Source organism: Camelus ferus, chromosome 24 (genome assembly GCF_009834535.1).
Source record: "Camelus ferus isolate YT-003-E chromosome 24, BCGSAC_Cfer_1.0, whole genome shotgun sequence".
Classification (NCBI taxonomy): Eukaryota; Metazoa; Chordata; class Mammalia; order Artiodactyla; family Camelidae; genus Camelus; species Camelus ferus.
In genome coordinates, this window is record NC_045719.1 from 9,348,652 (window position 1) to 9,375,852 (window position 27,201).

The following is a 27,201-nucleotide window of genomic DNA, read 5'->3' on the forward strand; positions in this document are numbered from 1 at the left end:
CACGAGGCTCAGAAAGAAGCCTGGTATGACCAAGTGGAAGCAGCACCCCCTTGAAACGGGCCTTGCGTTCGTAGTTACAGTTCGTATTTTTTTAACTTTGATCCAAGCAAGTCAGTCCCCAGATTAGCCACCATGAAGGGGCCAAGGAGAGGTTTTGAACCAGAAAAAAAAATTCCTAGGGCAGGTATGGAAATCAAATGGCAACTGCCCCCGTGGTTTTGGTCTTCAAGTTTCTAGAAGGTGACCACACACCCTGAAAACGTGTCACGCCTCCTGGCTACGTGCAGGTTCCTGTAGGTCGTCAGCTTAATGATGGTTTCCCTGTGCGGGGAGGGGGCGGGTGGCCTCGTCGAGACCGTGCTTCCTGCTCTGCGCCTCCTGGCTTGTCATTAAAGTCTCACTGGAGACTGGTTATTTGTCATTGGAACCTAGCAGCAAAGTTGGTAGTGTTTCCCCCCCTCCTGGGTGTGGAGACCAATTAAGAGGAGACAGTAAGTAACAGAGCTGAGATAATGCCAACAAAATTAATGTTCTTTGAGTGGATTTCCTTTTCCTTCTGGGGGAGAAATCCGTCTGGAACTATTTTAATGTCAAAAAAAAAAAAAAAAAAAAGCTGACGAACCACCTTTGTGATACCTGTAGGTACCTAAACCTCAGGGGACGGCTCTTGGATTGATCTCCAAGATCTTTTATTTACTTAATATTACAATCTAAGTACTCGTGGAAAAGCCCCTCCTTCCACCTCCGCCTCTCCCCAGGGTTGTGGGACCGTCCCTCAGAACGTAGTTTTTCGGGACGGTGGGAGATGCTGAGCAGGAGGAAACAGAAGACTTGGTAAAAGGAGGACTAATCCAGCCTTGTGGGCACCTCTGCTTTCTCACCATATTTCCTTCTCACTGAAAGCCGTCTGGGTGCTGGAGGCACTTAACCTGTCTGCAGGGGGATTTACGGAGAAGCTAAAGCAGCTGGAGCCCTGGGGGTCCCTCCCTTGCAGGGCTCTTTCCAGGCCCTCAGGTGTCCAGGTGCCTGGAGCTCACTGAACGTGGGGGACCCTCTCTAAGAAAAGTAATTCAACATTACAAAAACACCAGTGCTGCCCCTCTCAGGAGACTTGAAGGGGCCCTGGAACTTCCCTAGCTCCTTGGAATGTCTGCCAGGCGCCTGCACAAACGCTGAGCAGTGGCTCTTTGAGGCCTGCCAGCTTTTGATGTAAGTGTTAAAAATCCAGTGCCTATTGCATCGTGGTGGGTTTTGTTTACTGTTTAAGGGTTTGGGTTTTGGTTTTGGGGGGAGAGTGCAGGGGTTTTGGTAATAGCTTTATTGGATATAATTCATGTATCGTACAACTCACCTCTTTAAAGTGTACAATTCAGTGGTTTTTAGTTATTCACGGAATTTTGCAACCATCACCACAGTCAATTTCAGGACATTCTCATCATCCTTAAAAGAGGCTCCTGCACCCTTCACTCCCCGCCCTCTAAGCCCTGGGCAACCACTGCTGTACTTTCTGTCTCTGGGGACTTGCCTGTTGCGGACGTTTCATGAAGATCATACACTATGTGGTCTTTTGTGCCTCCGGCCTCCTTTACTTAGCATAAAGTTTTCAGGGTTCATCCATGTGGTGTGTGCATCATTACTCAGTTTTTCTTAAATCTTTACTTTTCTTGTAAAAATAATACAAAACATTGCTTTACATTTCATCCAAGGTGCTGCAGCATCTGCTCCCTTTCTGTGTTTGTCTCAGATTTTTGATTGTCATTTGGTGATTTTTAACCCGACACTGTATACACAGCTTCTGCTCTGAGGCCCCCCCTTAGCGTGTATTTAAAGGTCCATCCAAATTCTGTCTGGGTGAGTGTGACCTCGGGGCCACATCCACCCAGCGTCATCACAGGTAGGGGGAGACACTACTCCAGAAGTCTCTGTAGTACCACATAAATTTTTGACACATATTTGAAACTGTGAACACAGGGTGGTGTAGTCCTGAAGCAAAGGTGGCTTTCCCTGTGTTCCTCTCTTCAGTCTGCAAACCATTTCATTTCAGCGAGGGCTGGAGAGCTGCCTCCCTAAGGGGAAGGGATGGAGGTTAGATCCAGGATGTGTCTGGAATCTGATGGGCAGAAATAGCAAAAAACGCAGCCCAGCCCCTGCTTATTCCCGTGTTTCCTTGTGATTTGCTGTCCTCTCAGGGAAGCAGTCGCGACAGTTTGTGGTTACACAGGTCCCGCGAGGGCCGCGGCTCTGCTTACCTCAGCAGGCAGGGGGCCACTTCCAGGGCCCAGGAAGCTCGGGGCCCTGATGGACGGACAGCAAGTGCGGGGAAGCAGGGGCGCCCCAGTGTGCGGCTGCTGGTGGTGCCAGAGGGGGCTGCAGACCTCACTGCCTCCCACCCCTCCCCCGTCTCACAGGCCCGGAAAGCCAGGCTCGGAGAGGCTGCGTGCCTGCCCCCGGGCGCCCTGCTGCTCCCGGGTTACAGGTAGCCCTGTGGTTGGAACCTGGCTCCTCCTTTGGAATGTTCCTGCCCCCCGGGGGCTCCTCTGACCCCAAGAGGTGCAGTAGCAGAGTCTAAGGCAAGCGCACATCTGTTTAGAGCTGCTCTAAGAGTTCCCAGGGAGATGTGGAGGCCCAGAGGTGAGGGCAGGAGGAAGCAGAGCCTTACCAGCCCCCAAATGGAAGCAGTTTTCCTGTTGTTTCTGTGCAATCAGACCAGCAGCCTGCTAGCTCTGAGCCCCTCCTTCTCCAGCATCGTCAGCAGGGTGCGTGTACCCCCCACCCCACACACACAGCTGCTGCCTCCCTGTCCCCTTGCTTGCTCCCACCCCCTCCTGTTGTGCCCCCACCCCACCCGTAGCAGCCTTCACTAGGGCATCGAACTGAGGCCCAAGTTCAGCTCTGTGGAGGCTCCCTCCCTTGTCCTGTGATGAGTCAAGATTTCGTTTGTTTTTGTAAAAAGCAAAGGGTGTCTCAGCGTCTCTGCCATAGATGTGGTGGGCTCTTCCAGCAGGATAACTCGGTTGTGGTTGTGGGCTTACCAATGGGACACGTGACGTCAGCCCCCAGGCTGGGCCATCCTGACTCTGCCTCCGTCTCCCACCTGGCAGGCCAGCTAGGGCTCCCTTCTGAACTGCGTCTCCCGGGATGGTCTCCTCCTCCCAGCTGACTCTGTCATCTCCTTTTTGCAGCTGTGCACTCGCAGCCTCTCTGCGGCCAGGCAGCTGCAAGAAAGTGCATTTTACGTGCTCTTGCCCCCTCTGCAAATCACAGGCACAGAGGACGGAGCTGCCTGTCTCTCACGCAGCCTGGCCCAGCTGTGGGCCACCGCTGGTGCTGCCAAGAGCCCTGCATCTAGCGAATCCCGGGGCCTGGAATTTGGTGGCGCTGAAAACAGTGGTCAGTCTGTCCCAGACCAGGAGGGGACCAAAGTTTGTTTATTAGCACTTTGGTGCATAGGAACATGTATGCATTGGCAAAACCCAGGCCTTGCGAGTCTTTATAAACCATGCAAGTAGACTGATGGGGGAGCTAGAACAAAGCTTGGGTCTCCCTTTTAATTCATTCTCTCAAGCCAGAACGAACGAGCCACCCAGTACTGCCTCCTCAGCTCACCCCCGTCGCTGGAAAGAGGACAACCGTCTCTTGCCAGATACTGAGTGGCAAAACTGTGGTTTAAACACAGGGGGTTTGGCTCCAGAGTCTGGATCTTCCCCACTGAGCTGCAGCTCAGAGCAGCAGAGGTGAAAGCACAACTGAAGGAGAGCCGTCTCAACAGGACAGGAGACATGTGGGAAGTACGCCCTCAGACCAGGGCCTTATCCCACGTGCCCCCAGTGAGGTTCTGTGGCAATCGTGGTAAACGCCATCAAGGAAAACAGCGTGTGTGTCAGTTAGCGGTTCGGCTATGGAGCACAGCATCCACTCACGCTAGTTTAAGAAGAAAGGGATCCAACACAGGGCACCAGACAGCTTATGGAATCACTGGCGAGGCTAAGTTGGGATTTCAGGAATGATTACAAAATTATACTGCAGAACCAGGTCACCAGGGGAATCTGCACTGGCTGTCAGCCCTGGATGTGGCAGCACTGCCACCTCCATGGTCAGGAAGCCGCCACCGCTGCTGGCTCCAGATTCATGCTCCCCTGTTGTGGTCTACACCCGCAGAATGGACACCACGACTCTTGGTAGCAGAATCAACAGAAGCATAGCCTCTGCTTCAACTCTGCTCTCTGACACCAGTGCATCAGATAGGAAGAACTGGGGGCTGTACTGGGAATCCTAGCTGCAAAGGGGTCGGGAAGTACCACGAGGCATCCCGGAAGGGGACTGGATATCCATGCCGTAGTCTATATGAAGGTGAATCCCTGGGGTTTAGGTGAGTCCACCAGGGGATGATCCTACAGAAGTGGCCTTGCAAGCCAGGCAAGGAGGATCTGAGGCACATGAAAGTCACCTGGGCCAAGAGCAGGGCCCCACCCTCAGACACCGACTCAGCGGGACTGGAGCAGAGCCCAGTTTGCTGCCGTCTCCCCCCGCTGAGCTCTCGGTAAGATTCTCCAGTGTCCTTGAACATTCTGTTCTCTCTGTCTGATCTTCGAGATAAACCCATGAGGCGGCCTGTCAGGTATTCTTACCTCGTGCAGAGGAAGGTGAGGCTCAGGGAGGTTAGGCCACTTTCTCCAAGTCACCTGGCTCACTGGAGGCAGAGCCGCCGACCACCACCCAGCCCTTTCCACCTGCCAGCCTCCCGGAGCTGCTCGCCGCTGCTCCTAACCGCTGCTCCTTCAGTCTGATTAAGAACAGAAAAGCAGGAAAGCAGTGCTCCCCGCTCCCAAGCCCTGTCACCTCTCCGACCCTCTGTTTCTTCATCTATAAGGTGAGGTGGTTGGAAAACACTTGCAAACTTCTCTTTTGGCAGCGGGAGCCTTCTTTCAAGAGAAGTGTTGCATGTATCCACGTTTAAGAAAGGAAAAAGCAGAGCTGCTGTGGTTGCCGCAGGGAGGGGTCCAGACACCCCCGACCCCACTTCCAGCCCCGGAATATCCTTGCTGGGGGACTCCTCAGGCTTTGGCCCCCAACAATAGCTGGTGACTCTTTGCTTGAACCTGCTCACGTCATTGCAAACCTTGTGACCTTCGTCTGCAGGGGAAGAACCGGAGGGGCTGTCTCTGGGAGGGCAGGAATGTTGAGGGGGGAGGAGGGGAGAAGGGGTGCAGGGAATTTAGGAAACAGAAGAACTGGCTGATTGGCCGGGGGTCCCAGCCTGAGGTGAGTATGTTAGATGTGGTCCCCGTTCTGCTGCTTGTTTCCCAAATGAAAAATCTTACATCCTGTTCAACCCGGGGGAGACATCTGAGACAACAGGCGCGTCTTGGAGGGCCGCCACAGAGAAGGCGTCCACTATCCTGGACCTCGGCAGTAAGTGGCCTTCACATCTGCGCAGCCCACCCTCTCTGCCCCGCAGAGCAGCACTGCACACCCACATGTGCCTGCACGTGTCCACACGCTGGCGCTGCCCGGCTGCTCGCCAGCACTCCGTGGGTACACGTGGCAGCTACCAGAGCGGGCGTGTCCTGGACCAGCTGAGGAAGAGCCTTCCTGATGGGGCTGGAAGGACCAGGGCTCTGAGGAAGAAGTCGTGGCATTGCACCCGCCGAGTCCACTTCCACCCAGAAGTTGGGGACACTCTGAACAGGCTCGGTGGAATTGTGGGCGTTAAAGTAGCTGTGGTTTGCCTTTATTCACCAGAGAAGCAGAAAAGGTGCCATGAAGGTCAGTGTGGGTTTGGGCATGCAGGTGATGGCCTGCTCTTGGTTATAAAGGGACACCAGAGGCATTCCATGTGCCTCTTCTGAAATCATGTCCAACCAAGCGTCTTCAGAATGGGGCTGTTCACAGAAAACTACCAGCTTTTGTTGGAGTTGTTGAGGAAACCTTGGACATGTCTTCTGGAAAAGGCCAAGCCCTGGTCTGAGAAGAGGCTGGCAGCGGCCGGTGGTCTACGGGAACAGGCCTTCTCATCACAGACGGGTGGTTTCTTTGTTCCCTGGCTTTGCCTGACAAAGGTTATCGCCTGGGACCAGCCAGGAGAGGCATCACGCATCGTCGAGCCCTTGGAAGGTACACTGCTGAGGAGGTGGGGTGAGATTAACCTGGTGAGACCCGGCCAGAATGTGTGTAATCTCGAGTTGAAAGTGGGAGGCACAGAGGACCACGGGAGACCAGGTACACAGAGGGCTTGAGGAAGCCGGTCTCTACAGATGGATGGAATTAGGAAGGGGAAGGGGAAGGAGAGGACGAGGAGACTTGAGGGCCACGGGACTGTTAATTATAGCTAACATGATGTCCATACAATGGACTAATATCCAGCCTTCGAAACGGATATTAGGAGGGAGTCCTAACCCATGCTGCAACGTGGATGAATCTTGAGGACATTGTGTTCAGTGAAATAAGCCAGACACACAAGGACAAATACCATGTGATCCCACTTGTACGAGGTGCCCGGAGTAGTCAAACTCAGAGAGACAGAAAGTAGAGCGGTGGTTTCCAGGCTGAGCTGGGGGGAGGGAATGCACAGTTTCAGGTTTGCAAGGTGATAAGAGTTCTGGAGATGGACGATGATAGTTGTGCAACATGGTGAATGTACTTCATGCCACTGAAGTGCACACTTAAAAACAGTTAAATTGGTAAGTTTCATGTTATGTATATTTTCCCTCGTTTAAAAAAGAAATTCAAAAAACAACAGCTAACATTTATTGAGCACTTGCTATATTCTAAGCACCGTCCAGAGCACTTCTCACGTATTTCTTGATATAGCCATATGAGGTGGGCGTTGTTACTGTTTTCGTTTTACAGACGTGGAATCTGACATTTAGGGTCATTAAATTTACCTCCTACAGTCAGATGACTAGTGATGGTCTGGTGAAGATTGTACCCAGATCTGTGCGAGTCCAGATCACACGCTGTGTGAATGTCGGACTGAAACGCAGGCACTCAAAGAGGGACTCACCTCCCTGCAGGCACCGACTCCTGATGGTCCGGAGGCTGGGGTTTCTAAACGCTGCTGGGCCCTGCTGATAGCAGGGGTTAGGTTCCCCGTTGCTGGCGGTGTTGGAAGCTGGCTATAACTTGCTCAGGATTATTATACATGACCCTTCTTCTAAGAGTGACCCGTGTCACCCAATCTGTTACAGACCACTGTCATCGACTATGTGAAGCCCTCAGATCTCAAGAAGGACATGAATGAGACCTTCAAGGAGAAGTTCCCTCACATTAAGTTAACACTCAGCAAAATAAGGAGGTACGTGAGAATGGGCACCCACTCGAACTTTCCCCCAGTCCCCCCTCCCGGCAAGCACCAAGCTCATGCTTTGTACGATGGGTCTCTCCGTTGTTCTGGGGAAATGAAATATGGTCACCTTCAGCAAAAAGAGGCTCATCCGATGCTGGCTGACCACTGCCTGGATGGGAGAGAGCCCTGGGAGCCAGGACGGAGGTGGCGCCCTTGACATGAGCTGACAGTCGGATATGGTGGGGAGAGGTACCTGTGGCTCACAGTTGAGTAAGGTTTATGTCATGGAAAGCTCAGAATAGGGAACATTTGGTTCCCTGCTCTCTCTCAAGTGCAGGCAAAACAAAAGAGTTGGCATCACAGAGTTTGGGAAGATAACTCTTTACCCACGGTCGTCCACCCAGAGGTGACAGCCAAGCCCTATCTGGAAGCAGTCAGCAAACAGCCAAAGCAAAATCAGGCCTGAATCTCCCCTGCGGCTGACTGGGTCGACCCAGTGGTGACCCACATCTGCCGGCCCAGGATTCAGGAGGACCGGCCTTGCTGGGCTGGAGAGAGGCTGCCTTGGGTTGCGGGGTCTGTGTGCCAAGACAGCAGGCTTTCATTGGGGGGGGGGGTGGTACTGGAGGCTAGACTACACACACCGTGTGGGAATACACAGCATCATTCACACGTGTACGCATCCCGATACTGATTTGATGCTGGTGTGCTCCGAGCCAAAGAGGTGAGAAGAGTTAAGTGTTCGCACTTTGTCCGTCGGCCGGGCAGCTCTCCTAAGCAGACGGGTTGCTGTGCCCTTAGCCTGAGCCCGCTTCTGCCATAGTCAGTGCCTGTAACGGACGCCCAGCAGAGCTGATACCAAGTGCCTTGCTTGTCTCAGTAACTGTCTCTCTGGAACGACCTTGGTTTCCCACTGTCACTTTGGACGCTTCTGCTCCCAGTTTCCAGACCCTCAGGGATCCGCTTGGGTTCAGCTTGGTCCCGTGTCAACAGGGTCTGTACAGCTCGGGAAGGGTCCGAAGCCCCAGTGACTTGAGTTTGCTGGCCGCGTATAGGATGATGTGCTCACCTGTAGGGACAGAATCCCATTCCACGTCGCCCTTCTGGGAATGAGAAAGAGGATGCTGTCAGGACGGGCCAGTCTTTTCCTTTGGGGCCCCCCGAGACTCCGGGTTCTAACAGGACTCCTCCCTCCTTCTGCCTTTCTAGCCTAAAGCGAGAGATGCGGAAGCTCGCCCAGGAGGACTGTGGCTTCGAGGAGCCCACGGTGGCCATGGCCTTTGTCTACTTTGAGAAGCTTGCCCTCAAGGGAAAGCTCAACAAACAGAACCGGAAGCTTTGTGCCGGGGCATGTGTGCTCTTAGCAGCCAAAATTGGAAGCGACCTCAAGAAACACGAAGTCAAGCATTTAATTGACGTAAGTGGGCTGAGTCCTGATGGCTGGGGGAGCACGCGCTCTGAGTCAGCGTTGGTCTCTCAGAAGAGCCTGGTCGGTGACCCTGCCTGGGAGACGTCTGATCCTTGGTACCGCTGAGGGACCAGGGCTGTGAGGTCGGCCCTTCTGCAGTGGACATCAGGCCCCACATCTCAGGCTGTCTTAGAACAGAGGGAGGAGCCACACTGACGAGACCAAAGGTCCCCAGGATTGGGTCTGGCCATAAAAGTCCATTTTCAGGCACCACAAGGGGTGAGCTTATCCTGAAAGCCACAGAAGCCACTTCAATGGCCAGGGGTCTTGTGGATGGTGTGACCCACAAAGTGCCCATCAGTCACAGGCTGCCTCCTCTTTTAGGGAAGGGCATGGGTTTGACTGAGTGCTATCTCTTTTCTTTTAAAGTAGAGCCCCATCAAAACAAGGAAACACTGATCTTCCTGGATGAATGTATGAATGCCCATCTTAAAATTCAGTCTATTCATAGGAAATCTGAGGTACAGTAAAGCTAATCAGGAGACAGTTGCCGCTGCAAAGACAGTTTCTTAGTCCCATTTCTCAAGAGGAGAGGTGTCTTAGCTCAGCTGCCATGACCAAAGACCACAGCCTGGGCGGCTTAAACAATGGACACTGAGCAGTCATGCAGGCTGGGAAGCCCGAGACCAAAGTGCCGGCTGCTTCGGTTCCTGGTGAGAGCCCTCTCCCTGGCTTGGAGATGGGCGCCTTCTCGCTGTGTCCCCCCATGGCTCGGGGTTGGGGGTGCGGGGAGCAGGCAAGCTCCCTGGTCTCTTCTTACAAGGACACTGATCACATCAGGAGGACCCCCACCCGCTTCAGCTCCTCTAAACCTCATCACCTCTAAAAGGCCCCACCTCCTAGCACCATCACACCGGAGGACAGGACATCAGCATACGAATTTTGGGGTGACACATTCAGTCCATAAAGGGGAGGGCACACCACACCACCAGGGCCTTGTGAGGAAGCAAGGAGAGATCAGAACTGAGGCCAGGAGATTTTGCTGTGGTTTCCGCAGGAAGGAACAGGCAAGGCAGGGAAAGCAGGCTTAGGACTGGCTGGTTGGGATTGTTTCCGTGGGCTCCAGGGCACAGGGCTGTCCCTACATGTCTGGGACCTGGCCTTGGTGACTAGGGCAGGTAGATGGCGGCTCAGAGTGTGACAGCCAGTTGAAGAGGTGGCTGGGTGTGGGCTCTGGATTGGTTAGTTTGTATGTGAAAGGTGCACCCACGGGCGAGTTGTCCACTCTCCCTAGGAGCCAGCTAACCCTGGGAGGGGCAGTGCCTCCAGGGTCAGCAAGGTCCCAAAATGTCAAAGCCTCAGAATACGGAAAATAAAAGACCTGGTTAGTGCAACGCCCCGCCTGTCTAGCTGCGTGGCCGTCTTCAGTGCCAAAGGAGCAGCAGCAGAGAGGGCGCTAATGGAGGTGCTCCCACCTAAGAAAGAGTATGCTTTTTAAAAAATTTACCATTTTAATTATTTTAAGCATACAGTTCAGTGGTATTAAGAACATTCATAATGTTTTGCAACTATCACCACCGTCCATCTCCAGAACTCTTCATCTTGCAAAACTGGAACTCTGTCCCCATTGAACAATAACTCCCCATTCCCTGTCCCCAGCCCCTGGCAACCAACCAGTCTACTCTCTGAATCTGACTACTCTGACCTCATATAAGCGGAATCATGCAGTATTTGTCCTTTTGCGACTGACTCATCTCATTTTGCATAATGTCTTTGACGTTCATCCACGTTGTAACGTGTCGGAATTTCCTTCCTTTTTAAGGCCGAATAACATTCCATGGTGTATATATGCCACATTTTGTTTATCCATCCATCCATCCACGGAAGAAAGAGTATTCTTTAGGTCAGGGCTTTACTGGTTATAAGAAATGGTACAAAATCATCTAGCTCGTGCAGTAAACGCTCTTAGGAACGTGGAGGTGATCTCTGGATGCCAAATCTGAAGTGAGGATCAGTAGGTTTACATAGAGAGGAGCTGAACTAATGCTACTTGTAATCCCTGCAAGTATGATGTTACACATATTTAGTCATAGTTGAGAAATGTATTATCCAGCAATGCTCACAGTCGTAATGCAGAATGTAAGGGTAACAATTTGACAAGCCTTTTGCGATAGCAATTAACTGAACGTAAGATCCTGTCCCACTGATAATCCGAATGCAGTCACCAACTGCTCTGGCATTGAGATTTTTAAAAAATTAAGCCAAAAGCTGAGCTTAAGCCAAAGCAGAATGTACTCCAGCAAAAATGAGGCCTTCCCTACCCACCTTCACTCTGATGGTTCTCCATTTGTGCCCCAGAAGCCCCTGCAGCTGGGAGGACCAAGAGGCAGTGCAGGAGGGGGAGCCCCTGGGCGTGGGCTCCGCCCATTCAGGTACATACGAGCCGTGAGCCGCTCTGAAAGTGAGGTGGCCTCACCAGGGCTTGGTCCTCGTGCGTAAAATGAAAGGGCCAAATTGCATACAGCCAGCTCACCCAGCCCTGAGCTTACCACGTGGTTACTGTTGTAGATGACCTGCTGTCTTTTTCGTCTTGCCTCTAAGCTTGAGTAACCTCATGTAGCAGGTAGAGCTCAAGTCTCAGCTGCACCTGAATCTCAGCATCGCAGTTCACTGCCCACATCACCTTAGACAGATGATGCTACCTCTTGACCCTGTTTTCTCGTCTGTAAGCTAGAGGTAAACATAACACTGACCTTGTAAGACAGATGAGCGATTAAGTGAAGTCGCGGGATGTATGTCAGGTAGACTGCAGGTCCTCAGTGGGGTACGACTCCCCCTCCACCAGGACTGAGGGCAGGAAGCACGCCAATGCCCCCCTTTCCTCCTCCACAGTCTTGCCCATCACGGGTTTCTCTGGAAACACTCACCGGCTGATGGATACAGAGGTTACACGTGGGGAGAAAAAACCTAGGATTTTTATCTCAAAGCTAAAAAGCTTCTGATTTTAATTCTGTTGCAGAAACTGGAAGAGAAGTTCCGGCTGAACAGACGAGAACTGATTGCCTTTGAATTCCCGGTGTTGGTGGCCTTGGAATTTGCCCTTCATCTGCCAGAGCACGAAGTCATGCCCCATTACAGACGCCTGGTCCAGAGTTCCTAGCACAGGCCTCCGAGGAGGGCCAGGGGCCACTTCCTCTGGGCACGGGCAAGCAGCACTTACTGCTGGAAAGGCAAAAATAGAACTCGGCTGACCAAACGTTTTTCCTCTCGACATGTTTTTGTGTAGACGCAGTACCGGGAGCTTTTCAGGGAGTCTTGTGTCTAGCCAGCAGAGATGAGCCGTGAACTGTTTACTGCTCAGCAAGGAACGGGAGCCCCGTGCAGAAGACCACTCTCCCAGCTCTCCGCGAGCAAGACTTCCTCGCTGTCCCCACCCCGGGCTTCCTCGCGGCCACACGCAGGCCTTGCAGGCTTGTCCCCGGGTCTTCTCTCCAGATCCATTCCAACCCAGAGCGTGAAGCCCTAGAGCAGAGGAGGGGAAGGGAATTTGCAGAAGTTGGAGGAGAGCTTCTGGAAGATACGCTCCCTATGTCAAAAGAGCGTGCCAATTTATTTTTGTATCCGCTGTTGGAAGTGCACTTTCCCCTGGGGCGTGTGGATGAGCGAGTGTGCGAATGTGTGTGTCTGAGAGAGGCCACGTCAGCCTGCCACCCCCAAGGCCAGCCCCACCCTCTACAGAGAGACCTCAGCCTGGGGTCTGGGGCCAGGCTGACCTTCGGCAATTATTTCTAGACAATCTCTGGATAAGCACCACTCTCTGCATAACCTCCTCTGCCCTTAGCAAATGCCATTGTTTCTGTTACTGCTCCTACTGCCACCAACGGGGCAGAGACCAGCTCTCACGGGCGGACGCAGCAGGGAACTCTGTCCCTTTCCGCTGTCACGCCCTGTGCATCCAGCGCACCTGCGCACTTTCCCCACTGTGGAGACACTGGCTGGGCTCGTGGTGTGTATTCCTGTGCTCTATGTTAGAGCGCACCATAGGCACATTTATTGTGCTGGAGATATACATATATATATATATAAAAAGTGTTTTATAAAAATCCAGAATAGGGGTAAGACGCATGATTGGTGTTTTGAGGCTTTTGACAGCTGGGACAAACTGTGTCTTGAGCCGAGGTTGAAAGGCAGTGACTCACCATCACCACGTCCTCAGGGCTGTTAATGCAGAGTTCTCATTGTAACTTGTACCGACTCGCTGGGACCACCCGTACGGAGGCACCTCACCGCGCTGCCACCTCGTAGCTGCAAGACAGCGGTGCCCGCTGGGGTTCACCTGATTGAAGGAAGCCTGTGGCCCCTGTAAAAAGAGAATTAAAAGATTTTATTGTTTCTGTGTACCTGGCTGAGTCTGTGTTGACACGGAAGTCTCACCAGTCACCCCTTGCCCTCCATTACAGATCATCTGCCACCGGCCCCACCTCAATTTTACACACAGATTCGGAGCTTCTCACATTACCCCAGAGAGAGGGCAGCGGGGGAACCGAGTGTGTACCTGGCTGTAGGCAGCAGAGCCTGAAAGAACCCGACAGTCACACAGGTTGGAGGAATTCACAGGGTGGCCGGGGAGAGAGCCAACGGGGCTCTCGCCTTCTCTGTAGTGGATGGAGTTTAGTCCAACATATCTTGCTAACACACTTCCTTGGCTGGATTCATCTCTTTGGCTCGCTAGATCAATTCAGATTGAGGAGGCACCTACTGTTCTTGAGGTAAACTGGGAGGGAAACACAAAGTGTTAACAACGTCTCCATCACCCAGATTACAGCGTGTCCTTAAGCTTCCTCTGCAGGTATCTGTCGCCTGCAGCTTCCTGGTGAGTGCCTGGCTGGTGGAAAGCCTTTCTGAGAAGTGAGGCCATAGGTACCTAGAAATTACCTGCAGAGCTCCCTGCCGTCTGTCTGCCTCGAGTCTCCTGCCAAGCTCGGGGTCATTCAATGGGTGACACAGGCCACTGGCCCAGATGTGGGGACGCCAGCATCCTGCATCTTAAAATCAGGCTGATGTTCTTGGGTTTGGGGCAGTTTGGTTTTTAGCCTTTATGAGGTGGACTTAAGAAACTGTGTCCATTTTTTTTTAAGACTTACTGTAATTTAAAGGTCTGTTTTGACCTGTGGGTTCGTTAAGTGGGGAGTTTTACTGGTTTTAATTTAGTTGGGAGGGGGGCTGAGAATGAAAGATTTTGTCCAGAGGTTTCCTTTTCTCCTGTCCACAACATGAGCTTTCTAAAGGCAAAGTGTGAGGTGGAAGCTGGGGGACTGCGGTCACTCCCAGGGCCTCCCTGTTGCTTCCCCAGCCTTGACCTTTGGCAAGGAGTATCCGAGGCAGCCGAGCCTGTGTGGGAAGAAGGCAGCCCCTCAGCAGACTGTTCTAGAAGGCCCCGAGGGTCTGCCCTTCCACCCTCTACCGCAGCGGGCAGGTTTGGGCCCCTTGCAAGCCTCACTCCCCCCCCCCCAGGGCTGCCTGGACCCTCTGCAGCTCTCCCCGAGCACGGAGGTCTGGGAAGCCCAGCAAAGCCACGGCTCTCCCAGACTGGCCTGGCGAACCTGACCATGAAGTCGGCTTAGAGATAGAAACCAAAGGCATGGATGGTCTGGCACAGCCACCCAGCCCCAGAGCAGTGGGCCCACTGCGTGCCCTGCCCAGGAACGGTCGGTCCCCCGCCCCCCCAGAGGCCTTGGGGTCTCAGCCCAGTGACATTTAGTAGAAGTCACTGCTTTCCCTTCTCCACCCCCCCATTCAAACCTTCATTAAAGCAAGAAATCCACAATAAATGCAAAGCTGTTTTCCTTGGCTTTCTTTTTTCCTGATCAAATATTCCTCTATTCTTTCCATCCTTCACCCAGCAGGCCCACAGGCCCTGCTGTGCTGCTGCGGGAGCAGGGCGCTGGAGGTGCCTGTCCCTTCTCCCCCCACAGCAGGCGGGACCGCTGACTGCCCCTGCTGCTGAAGCCCTTATCTCTCTCGCAGACATTTCCGGCTCAGTGCTGACTGCCCGCCCTCCCCCTCCGCTCGCCCTGCCTGCTCCACAACTCATTGGCCCTGAAGCCTCGTCTCCCTTGCGGTCTGCAGATGCACAGGGGCAGGCTGAACCGCAGCACATTTGAGCAGGTAGTCTTGTGACCTGTGAGTTGTGTTCTTTGTCCAGTGATAGAAGAAATTCTTTAAGGAGAGAGGTTTGTGGGGGGAGCATCCCAGGGGCTCACCTCCACCAGGGACAGCCTGAGTTCATCTCCCAGGGGCTATTGGGACCGTTTGGTTAAGGGCAGTGCTGGCCAGGTCACGGCAGGGCCAGGTCGAGCGCTGAGGGCCAGACAAGGGAAGAAACATCAAGGCTGTAAATCTGGAGTCACATATTGTCAACGCCAACTTAAAAGCGGCTTCCAGGAGTGCAACTGCGAGGCAGAGCAAGGCAAAAATCCATAAAAGAAACATAGTAGTCGAAGGGAATGGTCCTCTTACTGCCAAAGGAACCCAAAGCAGAATGCAGGAGTGCTGGCTCGGAGAGCCCCCACTGCGTCGAGGGCCATTCAGACTTCTTAATGTTCCAGAAAGCCTGCAAACACAAGGCTGGCTGAACCATGAAGACACACCTGGTGAGGATGGCGCTGGCCTCTAACTCGTCTCCCGCTACCATCGTCCTGCTCAGGGTGTGGTCTGAGGACTAGCAGATCAGCTAACGGGCTTTGAGAAGTAAGCAGATGATCACAATGAAGAATAATACAGCTGGGGAGGGGTGTGGTCCACCAGCACTGGACCCATCTGTTCCTCATTGTGCGTGTGTGGCTTTTTGATGGTGGGGCAGAATGAGCACAAATTCCCTTTGCCCCCCTGCTCTGCGTGATCCTCGGCTGCTGTCCCTCCTGTCAGTGCGTGACTAGGAAATGCATGTTTGTTTTGCTCTAAGGCTAAGCCAAGGACACCTGGGCAGGCCGTCAGCTGGTGGGGAAGCTCACATCACGGAGTGGATCCAAGGAATGGCTTAGGGATTAGGAGCTATCTGAGACTACGCGTGCCTCAGCCCCCAAACATCACATGCAGAACTCAGGTCCTTGTCACATGTGCCGAGAGGAACTTTCATGGTTATTAACTGCCACTCTAGACCACAGGGTTCAAGAGGGCCAGAACGGTATCCACCACGTATCCCCAGGCACCCAGCACAGTGCTTGGCACATGGGATTTACCAACTAAATACTGGTTGAGTCTCAGGAACCATCACAAAACCACCACCGCCCTGGGCGGATTGTCCTGTTTGCAGCTCTGAATCAATTCTCTCCTCAGGTCTCACCCTACAGACCACACCTCGCAAGTGTCCTTGCTCGCTGGCCGCCAGCCAGCTTCTGCCAAGAAACACTGAGAGGAAGTGGGAGTGGGATGGAAACCAGGTCCAGCCAAGTTTGGTCCACCGCCCAGTCCCCACCCATCCAAGGAGCCGCTAGCCCCGGGGTCTCACCACCTCTTCTTAGTCCCTTAACCTGTCCACACCTCCACAAATAGTCCCCTCACTGCCCCCATCGCAGGAGACACACAGCCAGTTGGCACAGCAGGACAGGGTGTCCCATCAAGCATGGGCTATCTGGGGCTGTCTGTGCATCCAAAGCATCCTGGGAAGCAGGAGGAATGGTCCCACGAGAGCATCAAGAATGAATGGAGGATGGGAGGGTAGAGCTTAGTGGCAGAGTGCATGCTTAGGGTCCTGGGTTCAATCCCCAGTACCTCCATTAATAAACAAACAAACAAACAAACCTAACACCCCCTCAACTCCCCCCCCAAAACCAACAAAAAAGAATGAATGGAAAAAGTCAAGATCACATACCCTTTTAAAAAAAAAAAAGGCAGTTTGGTGACAATGAACCTGATCCTGAGGCAGCCCGCCCTGCCAACAGGTCCTTCCCTCAAAACCTCGGAGTTCTTGGTCGTTTCTCTAACGAGGGGCTCCTGCACAGGAACTGATCATAAACGATGACCGAAAAGAAAATTCAGTGGTCCAGGGGGGAGGTTGAGGGCAGCTTCTGCCAGAACTGCTCACTATACATCTTTTTTTTAACCCTGGCTTAAAAAAAAGGAAGCAGATCACCTTGCAGGCATATCTGTGAGTCCCTGGTGAAACCTACAGCCTGCTTTATAAGATTCAAAACCAGATATAATTCTTTTCCTAAGGCAGCTGCTTTCTCCCATGAGCCCTATGCCACGGGGCAGCTGGCTGCTGGAGCCATGGGGTGCAGCAGGAGATGCAGCTGATCCCCTCAGAGGACTGGCAGGCCACACTATCCATGGCCAGGGGTGTAGAGTGGGTGGGGGCTCCCTAGAAATCCAGAGGAAATGGGACAGGCTCTGTGGAGGACGAGGAGGGGTGGTCGGAGCTGCAATGCAGAGGCAGCAAGAACCTACCTACCTGGGGCCACCTGCAGGAGAGGAGAGGGTGGTGGGAGGCAAGAGCCAGGTGGATGTGAGGGAGGGACAGGGGTGCAGGGACCCAGCTTTTGAACTACCTTTACCTGGTGGAGGCGGGCAGGTGGTCACCTCTTGGAAGGGGATCACTGTAAGGAGTTGGGAGAGGCCCATTAATACCTGGAAATCCTACTTCACCTTGACTTCCAGACACTCTCCCACCCCCCTCCCCTTTCCCTCATAAGGTCACTTTCCTACAGGCTTTTGGGGGGAAAGGTAAGGACACAAGGGGCCTGAAGCCAACACTTTACCCACTGAGCTTCACACAATGACGGGGGTGCAGAGACATTTCCAAGGAAGGGCCTTCTGGTCAATGAACCCCCCAAGTAGCGCCAGTGTTGCATCTGCCTCTGAATTGTCTGCATCGGGGAATTCCAGGCCCCACCCACCAGCCTGGCCCTAGTGGGACTGGCCCCGCCCTGGGCTGCAGAGCTCGAGGTGAGAGGCTGGGAAAGGCTGGGAACTCCCTGTCCTTGTCTGTGATGGGACCCTAAACGTGAGGAGTTTGGGTATCAGAAGGCTCAGAGAGATGACAGGGAAGTGGCTTTCCACAGCGATCCACCCAGGGCCCTGATTCCACTTCCTGCTCCCAGCCAGTCTCTGATTCCAGCCAGAAGTCTCCTCCTGATTCCTGCGGCATTTCACTCGTTCACTCACCCCTACCCAGCCCCAGGGAGTCACTGTAGGCTCCCTTCTTGTCCCCACTGTTGGGCAGACACTGGCACTGACTGCCCTTTGGGGACCCAGGACCTGGGAGAGGTGGCAAATGGGCTCTGGGTGCCTTGCTGCTCCTTAAACCCAAATTACCCCCAGGTGCTGACCCCACGAACTTGACTGAGATTGCAAGGCCCCGGTGGCATCAAGGCTTGGGTGATGTGAGGTCAGCTACCACCACGAAGAGGGAGTTCCACGCCCCACCAGACTCACCTGGACAGCTGTCCCCGCAGGAGGCCCTTGGAGGATGCTCTCCTACACTGGGTCCCTTCTCTCCCTCTAAATGATGCCTGAGAGGCCACGTGAGATGAGGCCTGCAAAGAGCCCCCAGATTTAAACACGAAAACATCACTGAGGCCCTTAATGAGCGCTGCTTCCCCAGGTGCCTGGAGTCAGGTTGCGGGCTAAGGAATCAGGAGGAGGTGAGGAAACGGCATCAGCAAGTGGAGACTTTTTCCTTTCAGAAGCGTCGTGTGACCATGGAGGAAAGAAAGGGCTAGGGAAGAAGCTGGAGGCTGAGAACCAAACCCTCTCACCCCCACACTGGGATAGAGGGAAATGAAACCACACCTTCCTGCCCACATTCACAGGATGCTGCTCTTATACCGTCTGCATTATCATTTCTTTACCCTCTGGGGACTGTCCTCCTGGGCAAATAGTACGATTGTTTACTAGAAACTTCCCCCAAGACAACTTTTCCACGAAAAGCACCTCCAGGTGGTGCCTGAAGAGCCTTTGAGTCCCTCACCTCGCCAGTCTCCGCCGATGTGGGACCCTGGTAGCGTGACTGTTACCCAACCCTAGGTCCCACCCTGAGTTACCCACCTCACACACAAATTCTGCTTCTTGGTAAAGTTCTGACCTTGTCTTTCCAGCTCCGAAAACCGGGCGCTGCTGTTCTCCCATCCATGCCGGGGCAAGTGGCGGGGGCCTCAGCTTTGTCTTATCACTGGGTGTGTTGGGGACATTTGAGGAGCCAGCTTATGACAATGTGGCTGAAGAAAGAAGGGTGTTTAAGGCCAGTTGACAGGGAAAAGTCAAATAACCGAGAGAGGTCAGGTCAGGTTCCTGAGGAGGCAAGAGGGCCTGGAATCAGAACGAGCAGAGGCAGCAGAATTACTGCTGAGCTGCAGAGGAGGTTCTTCTCAACTGTGAACAGCAGCAGAAGAGAAGTGCCCACGTGAGCAGGTTTGTCCGGATGAGATTGGGAAAATGACAGTTCTCACCTGACAGCTTCTATTTTCCCTTTAAGAGGGTGAAAAGCGGGGAGGGGTTGGAAGAGAGTGAAAAGTGTTTGGAATAGTTCTCAGTGGAGGTCGGGGAAGTGAACCAGCCTGAGAAGCCATCCTCGGATATGTAAGTGCTAAGAGATTTTAAAGTCACTTTAGCTCACTGTCACATTCCATTTCCTCGGACACCCCAAGGCTGCCACAGACAGCCAACCCTAGGGAAAGTCCTGGATGATGAGAAGGAGCAACAGTAACATTTATGGCTTCTGATGTGCTGGGTGCCAAGATAAGCATCTTACATTTGTAGATGGTCTCTACATGGTATACGTACATGTATATATGTACATATGTGTGTGGTGCGCGCGCTGCGCACGCACACACACACACCCGTACGTACATACATAACTTCTTCCCATTTAGGTATTTCCACAAACTTATGAGGGGATGAAATTACCTTTTCCATCTTAAAGACAGGAGAACTGGGGCTCAGCGGGATTCGGTTCCTCAACTCCAGCCCAGAACCACCTGCCCAGGTGGCTGCTGACCCCAACAGAGGCAGCCGTGAACTGCCTGACGAAGGGGGCTGGAAAGACCACAGAGGTAAGGGAGGTGGAGAATTCTTAATAATGAAGAATCAGCTTCAGAATGAAAGCAAAGAATGAAAATAACTTCTGTGCCTGTCTGGTGCTCCCGCTGGAGGCAAAGTTGAACAAAGGGAACTCGAGAGTCCCCGGTGGGGCTGGGGGGTGACACGGAACAAGTCAACAGTCCATCCCCCTCCCTGCCCCTTCTCCTCCCCTCTTCCCCTACCCCCTCAGGTATTCACAGGCTCTCAAGCCTCTTGGGGCCATCTCCCTACCTCAAGCGCCATCACTGTGCCTGCTCATGGGCCCCCAGGTGCTGTCCTCAATGTGCCAAAGGCCTGTGTTTTCAAGGAAGTGCGAGAAAACCCCTCCCTCCCTCTCAGGGTCACCTTTGATTCCACCGCTTGGGCCCCCGGATCTAGAATGCATCTTGTTTGATTTGTGCCTCAGAAAGCCCTCTCACCACAGGCCTTAGACACACGAGTCCCTGAGGCAGGTGTGCGTGAGTGCATGTGTGTGTGTGAGCCAGGGTGTGAAAGAGCACATGCGAACGAGTGTGTGCGTGAGGGTGTGTAGAGTGTGCAGAGTGCAGGGAGGAGTAGCAGAGGGCGGAAACTTAACAACATTATGCATTTTCCTCATGACCCCTTTTACCTCACCGACTCATACAGATAGGCTGCCCACAGACCTCGGGCTGCACCGGGTTGTTCTGGCCCCACAGGACCGGTCTGGTTCCAACTCACCTTAGGCCAGGGCCTCTGCTGTTGAGACAATATTCACTTGTCCAGCTTTTGACCTAAAATTGGGCGGGCACCTTGGGGCTGCTCCAGGAATGTGGACCCTGCCCTCTGGGGGTCAGTGAGACAAACCTGAGGCCCACGGTGACCTCGATGCACTATGGCTTCCCCATCCGACCAGAGCACGAGCTGGGGTGCAGGGTGCGGGGTGAGAACAGCTGGACTCAAAGGCAGGAAGGATAACGCAGGGGCGGGTTGTCCTCACAGGCCCTGTTCTGTTCGATCAGGAAGAGTGACTTGTTTGTTTTGTTTGGGAATTTGATGGGGACAGGGACACCCACGCCCCAAGGCCAAGGTCACGCAGCCCAACTCTTGGAGGTCAAAGCAAGGAGGATGGGCATTTTTTCAAAAGTGCCTACCTTGGTGGGCTGCTTTTCAGATGTCTGAAAACAAAACTTTTGGTAAGAATAAAGGCCTAAGAGACACAAACATACAAATACATGATTCTACTTACATGCGGTCCCTAGAATAGGCCAATGCATAGACACAGCAGTTGGAATGGAGGTTACCCGGGGCCAGGGGCTGGGAGGCGGGGGAATAGAGAGCAGGGAGGTCTTATTTAATGGAAGCTGAATTTCTACTTGGGATAATTAAAAAGCTCTGGAAATGGACAGTGGGGATGGTTGTACACACTGTGAAGGTACTTCATGCCACTGAATTGTGCGCTTAAATGGTTAAAAATGATAAATGTCATCTCATGTATCTTTCAAATAATAAAATTTTAATTAAAAAATAAATTTTAAAAATTTAAAAATAAATTTTATAAATAAAAAAAGAATACAGGGCTGAGGAGGCAAGAGCAGCTGTGGGGGAGGGCAGCGGGCCTGGGGCGGGATGGGGCCCGAGGCTGGGGGGAGAACGCTGGAGGCGGGGCTCCGGCACACAGCGTCAGCGCTGTTCCAGTTGCAGAGTTCCTCCCCTGCTGTTAACAGCTCAGTCCCAATGTGTGCACTTGAAGGGATTTGAAATATAGGACTTGACTGTTCCCCAGCTGGCAGGTCCTACCAGGGCAGCTCCAGTCCTAGCCGGTTCCTTCCTGCCCAAAGCACCATCCGCCCTCCCTTCTCTGTTGCTCCCTGGTGACTGCAGGACCCACACAGTCAGCTGCAGCTCTGTTCCCTCCTTTCCCAGAGTGGCAGCCAAAGACACAGGACTGTCCCTCACTAATGCTATGGGAATCATAAAACCCTGCAGGACCCCAAGTGCTCAGGACGGGGGGGTCTTTCAAAAGGCCCTTCTGCTCTGCTTTTCTTCCCATTTCTTCTCTTCTGTACCCATCAGCTATTGACACAATATTGCTGCACATCAAGTCACCCCAAATCGTAGTAGTATAAACTAACAGACATCCATTATTTCTCAAGAGCCTCAGGGTCAGCTGGCCTGAACCTAGTTCCCCTGAACCCGAGCAGGCTCGTTTATGTGACTGCCATCAGCTGAGGGCGACTGCCCCGGGACGGCCCCAGCTGGGAGGACTTAGTGCTGTTCTACGCGGTCTCTCACCCTCCAGCAGGCTAGTCGGGGCTTGTTCTCATGCTGGAAGTGGTCAAAGAAAACAGGCATCAGGCAAGGAAAACCACGCCAGACTATTGTACTAGAGGTCAAGACAACTGTAGGAGGAGGCAGAGATTGAAGGCTACTCTGAATATAACAAGCAGCTGGGGATTTATAGCCAATGGGCAGGGCAAGGGAGTCAGTGGATGGAAAATTACCAAGAGGAACTTGGTTAGGTATCAAGGGTGGGGGGGATTCTTGCTAAACTGGCTTGGCGGGATTCTTGCTGAACTGGTCAAGAAGAGGGCTCAGAAGAGAAGCCTGGAACACAAGTGGAAGCGTCCAAGGCTTCTTAAGGCCTTAGCTCAAAATTGGCAGGGTCACTTCCACTGTGTTCACTAGCCAGAGCACGTCACAAGGCTGGCGCAGGTCCAAGCAGTGGGGAAATGGCTCCATCCCACTGCAAATGGCCTGGGCACTGGGAAGTGTGGGACATTGAGGCCACCTTTGCTACTCTCTTCATGGGAAGACCCTCTTCCGCTGACCAGGACCATCAGGTAAAGTGTGAAGTCCTGCATGCTCCCTGTGTCCTGACTTAGCTGGTAACCTGGCTGAGCATGGAAGGCTTACCTGCACTTGAACAGAAGGACTAGAAGGTGCCAGAACTGGAACCCAAGTAACCTAGTGACTCAGTACGGATGAGGGTGTCACGGCTGGGGCCAGGACCTGGATACGGCAGTTCACAATGATGCTCTTTGGCTCTGCCTCCTGGTCCATGTCCTCCCGTCACCTGTGTGCATGAATCTGTTCTGCCAGAGGGCAAACCCTCAAAAGGACATGTTTGTTCTCTCCTTCTTCCCAGGAGAGAGTGCTTTACCTAGAGAACATGTGATAAGCCATCAACACACACAATTATAATGATAGGTTTAACTCCATTGGACCTTCAAGACCCCCAGGGAGAGGACAGTTCTGGGAGCTGAAAGCTTAAAGTAGTTCTGCCCTGCTGGATAGTGGTGACCACACCTCCTCTGCCCTGTCCAACTGCACCACAAACGGGGCACCCAGACCCTTGGTTTCCCAGAGCACAGCCAACACCAGGCTGTCTTGCATAACAGACTTTACTGAAGGCCTGAGGATCACAGAGGGCACTGGCTGGAAAATGAACCTTAAACGTGGCCACCAAGCTCTAGAAAAGTATGGACCATCCACTCCCGCTGCCTCTCTCTGGAGCTCCCTCACCCACTTCTGGGTGCCGGGGGTCCCCTCTTTCCACCCCCAGATTTCCCCTGCCCCATGCTCAGGACTTCAGCCCCACCCCCAGACAAAGATGTTGCTGTCAACATCTCTCTCCTTTGCTTCTTCCCTGGGTCCAGTATAGACAAACAGGTCTAGGTTAACACTGACCAACCAAGACATCATGGAAGTCAAATGCATCTGAATTTTCTAGTAGCCCAATTTAAAAAAGGCAGAAAGAAACAGGAGAAATTAATTTTGATAATATACTTTATATAACCCCATATATCAAAAATATTATTTCAGCATGCAATCAATCAATACAAAATGATTATGAGATTATTTTACATCCTCTTTTTTTATACTAAGTCTTTGAAATCAGTGTGTACTTAGACTTCCAGCACATCTGAATTTGGGCGCACCCCCTCTCAGGGCTCTACAGCCACATATGGGACACCCGACAGGACAGGGCAGGTCTAGAAGGAGGAGTTGCGTGGCCCTCCCCATGCAGAGCAAAGTGGCCTGGAGGCTGGTAGAAGTCTGGGCCTGTGTTTAAGGTGCAAGAACTCACTCCCCGAGGCTAACAACCTTTTCTGCACAACTCTCCTGTCCAGGTCAAAGAGAAGAGAAAGAAAGGCAAACTACCAAAAAATAAATGGTTTATTTTCCCTTCTATACACAGCAGACTGATAACCATACCCAATCACACAGAACCTTGCCTCTTTTGACAGAAAGTATATCCTTTATTTGGACAAATGAAAAACCAAAACACTCTGGGTTTCGCTTGGGGCCAGCAAGGACATGACCCAGACAGGACATGACCAAACGGATCACTTCGGGTAAAAGGGAGTGCTGGGGTTACCTGGAGATTCCCCACCTGGGGGCCAGGGCCCAGAGAGCCACAGAAAATGAGAGCTCAGGAGACTGCAGTCATCTGGAGCAGCCCTTTGAGTTAACAGAGCCCTGGGCTCGCCCTGTGTTCAGAGTTGAGCACATGAACTTGGGCATAAAAGATAGTGGTTAAAGCTTCAAGCAAAAAGCCCAATAAGAAATGGAAGGTGAGGGAAACAGGATGCTACATTGAAGAAACACCTTATCCTCTGCCTCTTGCTGGTGTCAAAGTAAAAAGACCTGAAAGTTTAAGAACAATGGGACTCTAGAATGCAGTTTAAAAAAAAAAATCACACAAACAAAACCAAAAATCTTTGCTAGAGATTCTCTTTTTGAAAAAAGGTCTAACACTTTTGCAAAAGTTTTTGAGGTCAGTCCTGCTGGGAACACCAGATCGGACTTGTTAACTGTGCATGGCTCTTTGCAGCCTTAGGAATCTCCATTTGCTTGAATGACACTTGGAAAGACAGCATAAGATGACATTTGGTCAGATGCCACTTTCCACAAATGGAGAATTGGCCTCAGTTGTACAGAGAGGTTTGCAGGGGCAAAAGAAGGAAAATTCTAAACCCAGATTTTCTATTTGATCCTCAGTAGAAAGTTTGACATCTCAGATTAAGAACAAAGAGCAAAATGAAACTATATATATATGCGTGCAAAGGTCACTTCGAACATCTTTACCTTAAATGACAAGCAGAGACCAGGAAAAGACAATGACATGAATTTAAGGTACTCAAGAGCCAATCATACTACTCCATTCCTATTTGCTTTGTTTTGTTTCTTTTTTCAACAGCTTGGAGGAAACATGCAGGAAGAATGGCCTGACTGAGCTGACCTCCTGGGCTTAGGAGCCCTTCCGCTCTGAGAAAACCAGCAAGGCCTCTCTTAGTCTTCCCAGGACCAAGAATGAATGAGGCTTGTTTCACAGATGCTGAAGATGGTTCTCCATCACCAACACTGGTGTCCAACACTGCAGGGCCTGGGTACTCCCTGGCCAAGACTCACTGGACTTTGTTACCTTCTGTGTCTCAAAATGACCAAAACTGACACCTGGCAAAGTACTAAGGTATTCAAAAACCTATTATGAGCAGAAATATATGGAGATAGACCTTATTTTCTTAAACCTTCATTGTAGATTCAGAAGCAAATGACCACCTCATGTAAATTCATTTCTTTGGACTTCCATAAAGGCAAGGCTTAGAGTTTTAATCCAGTTTTTAATCTGGTCTTATACTTCAGCATCCAATGATTTGAAACCTCCTCTGGAAAATCAGGAAATTAAATAGATTATGAATATAAATATATGTTACATATTTATGTTTATTTCATCCATCACTGCTTATTAACCCTATTCCCTCTGATAATCACTAATATCAAGTTCACCTAGCGGTAGACACAGAAAAGTGTGCAGAATTCAACACAACACACAACCACAAAAAGGCTTCAGTACTCACTCTGGAGAAACAGTGTCCCTGCTGGTGCTCTTACTTGGCCGGGAACTCCCATTTAAACCCCTTCCCCCGCCCCAGGGGAGGTCCTCACAAGCAATTCTTTCTGTGCCACTGGTGGGTGAGTGTGGGTTCTAGGCAAGCCAGCACGACAGCAAAGAAAGGATGTCCCCAGAGGAGTCTCCAAGGGCGTAAAATTCACAAAAGAAAACTAAAATGGCAACAAAATACCTTGGTCCCACTACCAGGCAGCAAAAGCTTGTTTGGTGGAGGGTGTTTAATAAGGCGACCTGCACGGCAATCAGGGTGGGCGGAGCCATCCGCATGCAGGTGAGATCCTGCGTCTGTTCCCGCACAGCCGGGTGCAGCCGGGCACAGCCGGGCACAGCCGGGCCAGCAGGACCTGAGGGAGCCTCTCCACGCAGTCCGTTCTCAACAGCAGCCCAGAGACCCCCCAGGAAGAGTCCTCCTTGACACCGGGAGCAGCAGCGTCTCGCCGGCTGTGCTTTCTTCCTTCCATCGCCCCAACAGGGCACTCCGAAGCCCGGGGCTGGGCTCTCCCGCAGCAGCCCTGGAGTCCCCTCGTCCTGGGCTTAGGAGCCCTTCTGCTCTGAGAAAACCAGCAAGGCCTCTCCGAGTCCGCTGAGCAGGAGGCTGTGAGAAATGCAAGAGGTCAGCTTTCCACTCCCTGGAGCCTGGAGGCTGTGGACGCACCAAGCTGCCTGGTGCCCACAGACCGCAGGGCAACGGATGCTCCCTCATCCTGCAACCGAACCTCTCATCCCGGCCCACCCCGCCCCGCTTCGAGGTCAGGTCAGGGACTGTCCGGGTCGCCCGGAAAACCTCAGCTCTGCGGGGGGAGGGGAGTGGGTGCAGGGTGGCTACACTTTCCCTCAGGGAAGAAGGTGACGTGTCCCAACCGTCCTGACCTGGAGAAGGTGACTGCACTTCGTTAATGCTCTCCAGTGAAAATACAGGAGAAGGGCTTCCCACAGAGCTGCCTGGTGCTCTCCGCTACAGAGGGTGGATGGATATGAAACCATGCAGGTATCCATAATCTCATTATTAAGCTGTCAATCTCTGAATCCTTTTATTTCATTTAGACTAACAGAACATTTAAAGGCAAAATACTAATGGGGAATCATGAATTTCCAATGAGAACAGAAAGAAATATGGTCACTGATCTGCAAATAAAAGCATAGCAGAACTGAAGATTGTGAGAAAAAGAGGAGCTGGGTATCTTAACATGCCTAAATGTAACACATCCAAAGGTCCATACATTTTCCACATTAAACTTCTCAGTAGACAACCTGGTGTCAGTCTGAATCCCCTGTTATCCCTCCCAAAGAGCACTTCTGAGGGCTGGGCCATGAAGTCAAGATTATGACAGAGTCTCTGATGATAAAATGCTCTTGTTCAGAGGTGCCAACAGCCCTTTCAATCCCACCTTCTCCTTTTGTTCTCCCATTCATCCATCTGTTTCCCACTCCTCCTATATACCCACACCCAACACACACACTGGCTAAGATACCTCCCTATTTCTAACGTGCATCTGGGGCACCAAGTGTATGAAACACACATTAAGTTGTGCACATCACATTCCTGGTGAAAAA

General features: G+C 52.3%; 2 protein-coding genes and 2 long non-coding RNA genes across 10 annotated transcripts in view; 1 reads left to right on the forward strand and 3 right to left on the reverse strand.

Moving 5' to 3' along the window:
* The window catches only part of CABLES1 (Cdk5 and Abl enzyme substrate 1), an 89,743-nt gene extending 76,650 nt beyond the window's left edge, over positions 1-13,093 (forward strand). Inside the window, exons 8-10 of one of the 2 annotated variants that reach the window (XM_032467506.1) lie at positions 7,188-7,294; positions 8,495-8,702; positions 11,980-13,093. In XM_032467506.1, the coding sequence (XP_032323397.1) occupies positions 7,188-7,294; positions 8,495-8,702; positions 11,980-12,018 (354 nt within the window). In that variant the 3' untranslated portion in view covers positions 12,019-13,093. Of the gene's footprint in view, positions 1-7,187; positions 7,295-8,494; positions 8,703-11,712 lie in introns of both variants that reach the window. The other variant, XM_006188766.2, reaches the window with a different exon arrangement.
* Positions 1,936-11,749, reverse strand: LOC116659674. Its single transcript, XR_004315042.1, has 3 exons — positions 11,447-11,749; positions 3,033-3,215; positions 1,936-2,066 (listed from the first exon to the last, which is right to left on the reverse strand). It is a non-coding gene; the product is annotated as an uncharacterized LOC116659674 (long non-coding RNA).
* Positions 12,913-19,909, reverse strand: LOC106730124. 4 transcript variants are annotated; one of them, XR_004315040.1, is made up of 5 exons: positions 19,599-19,909; positions 18,778-18,910; positions 14,496-18,229; positions 13,249-13,467; positions 12,913-13,053 (listed from the first exon to the last, which is right to left on the reverse strand). It is a non-coding gene; the product is annotated as an uncharacterized LOC106730124 (long non-coding RNA). The 4 variants fall into 4 exon arrangements; XR_004315041.1 differs by having other exon boundaries at positions 14,496-17,290; positions 18,129-18,229; positions 18,778-19,909; XR_001366560.2 differs by having other exon boundaries at positions 14,957-18,229; positions 18,778-19,909.
* Positions 19,910-23,501: 3,592 nt separating this feature from the next.
* The window catches only part of TMEM241 (transmembrane protein 241), an 82,682-nt gene continuing 78,982 nt past the window's right edge, over positions 23,502-27,201 (reverse strand). For 2 of the 3 annotated variants that reach the window (XM_032467508.1, XM_032467507.1), the window contains one exon: positions 23,502-26,242. In XM_032467508.1, the coding sequence (XP_032323399.1) occupies positions 26,021-26,242 (222 nt within the window). In that variant the 3' untranslated portion in view covers positions 23,502-26,020. The remainder of the gene's footprint in view (positions 26,243-27,201) is intronic. The other variant, XM_032467509.1, reaches the window with a different exon arrangement.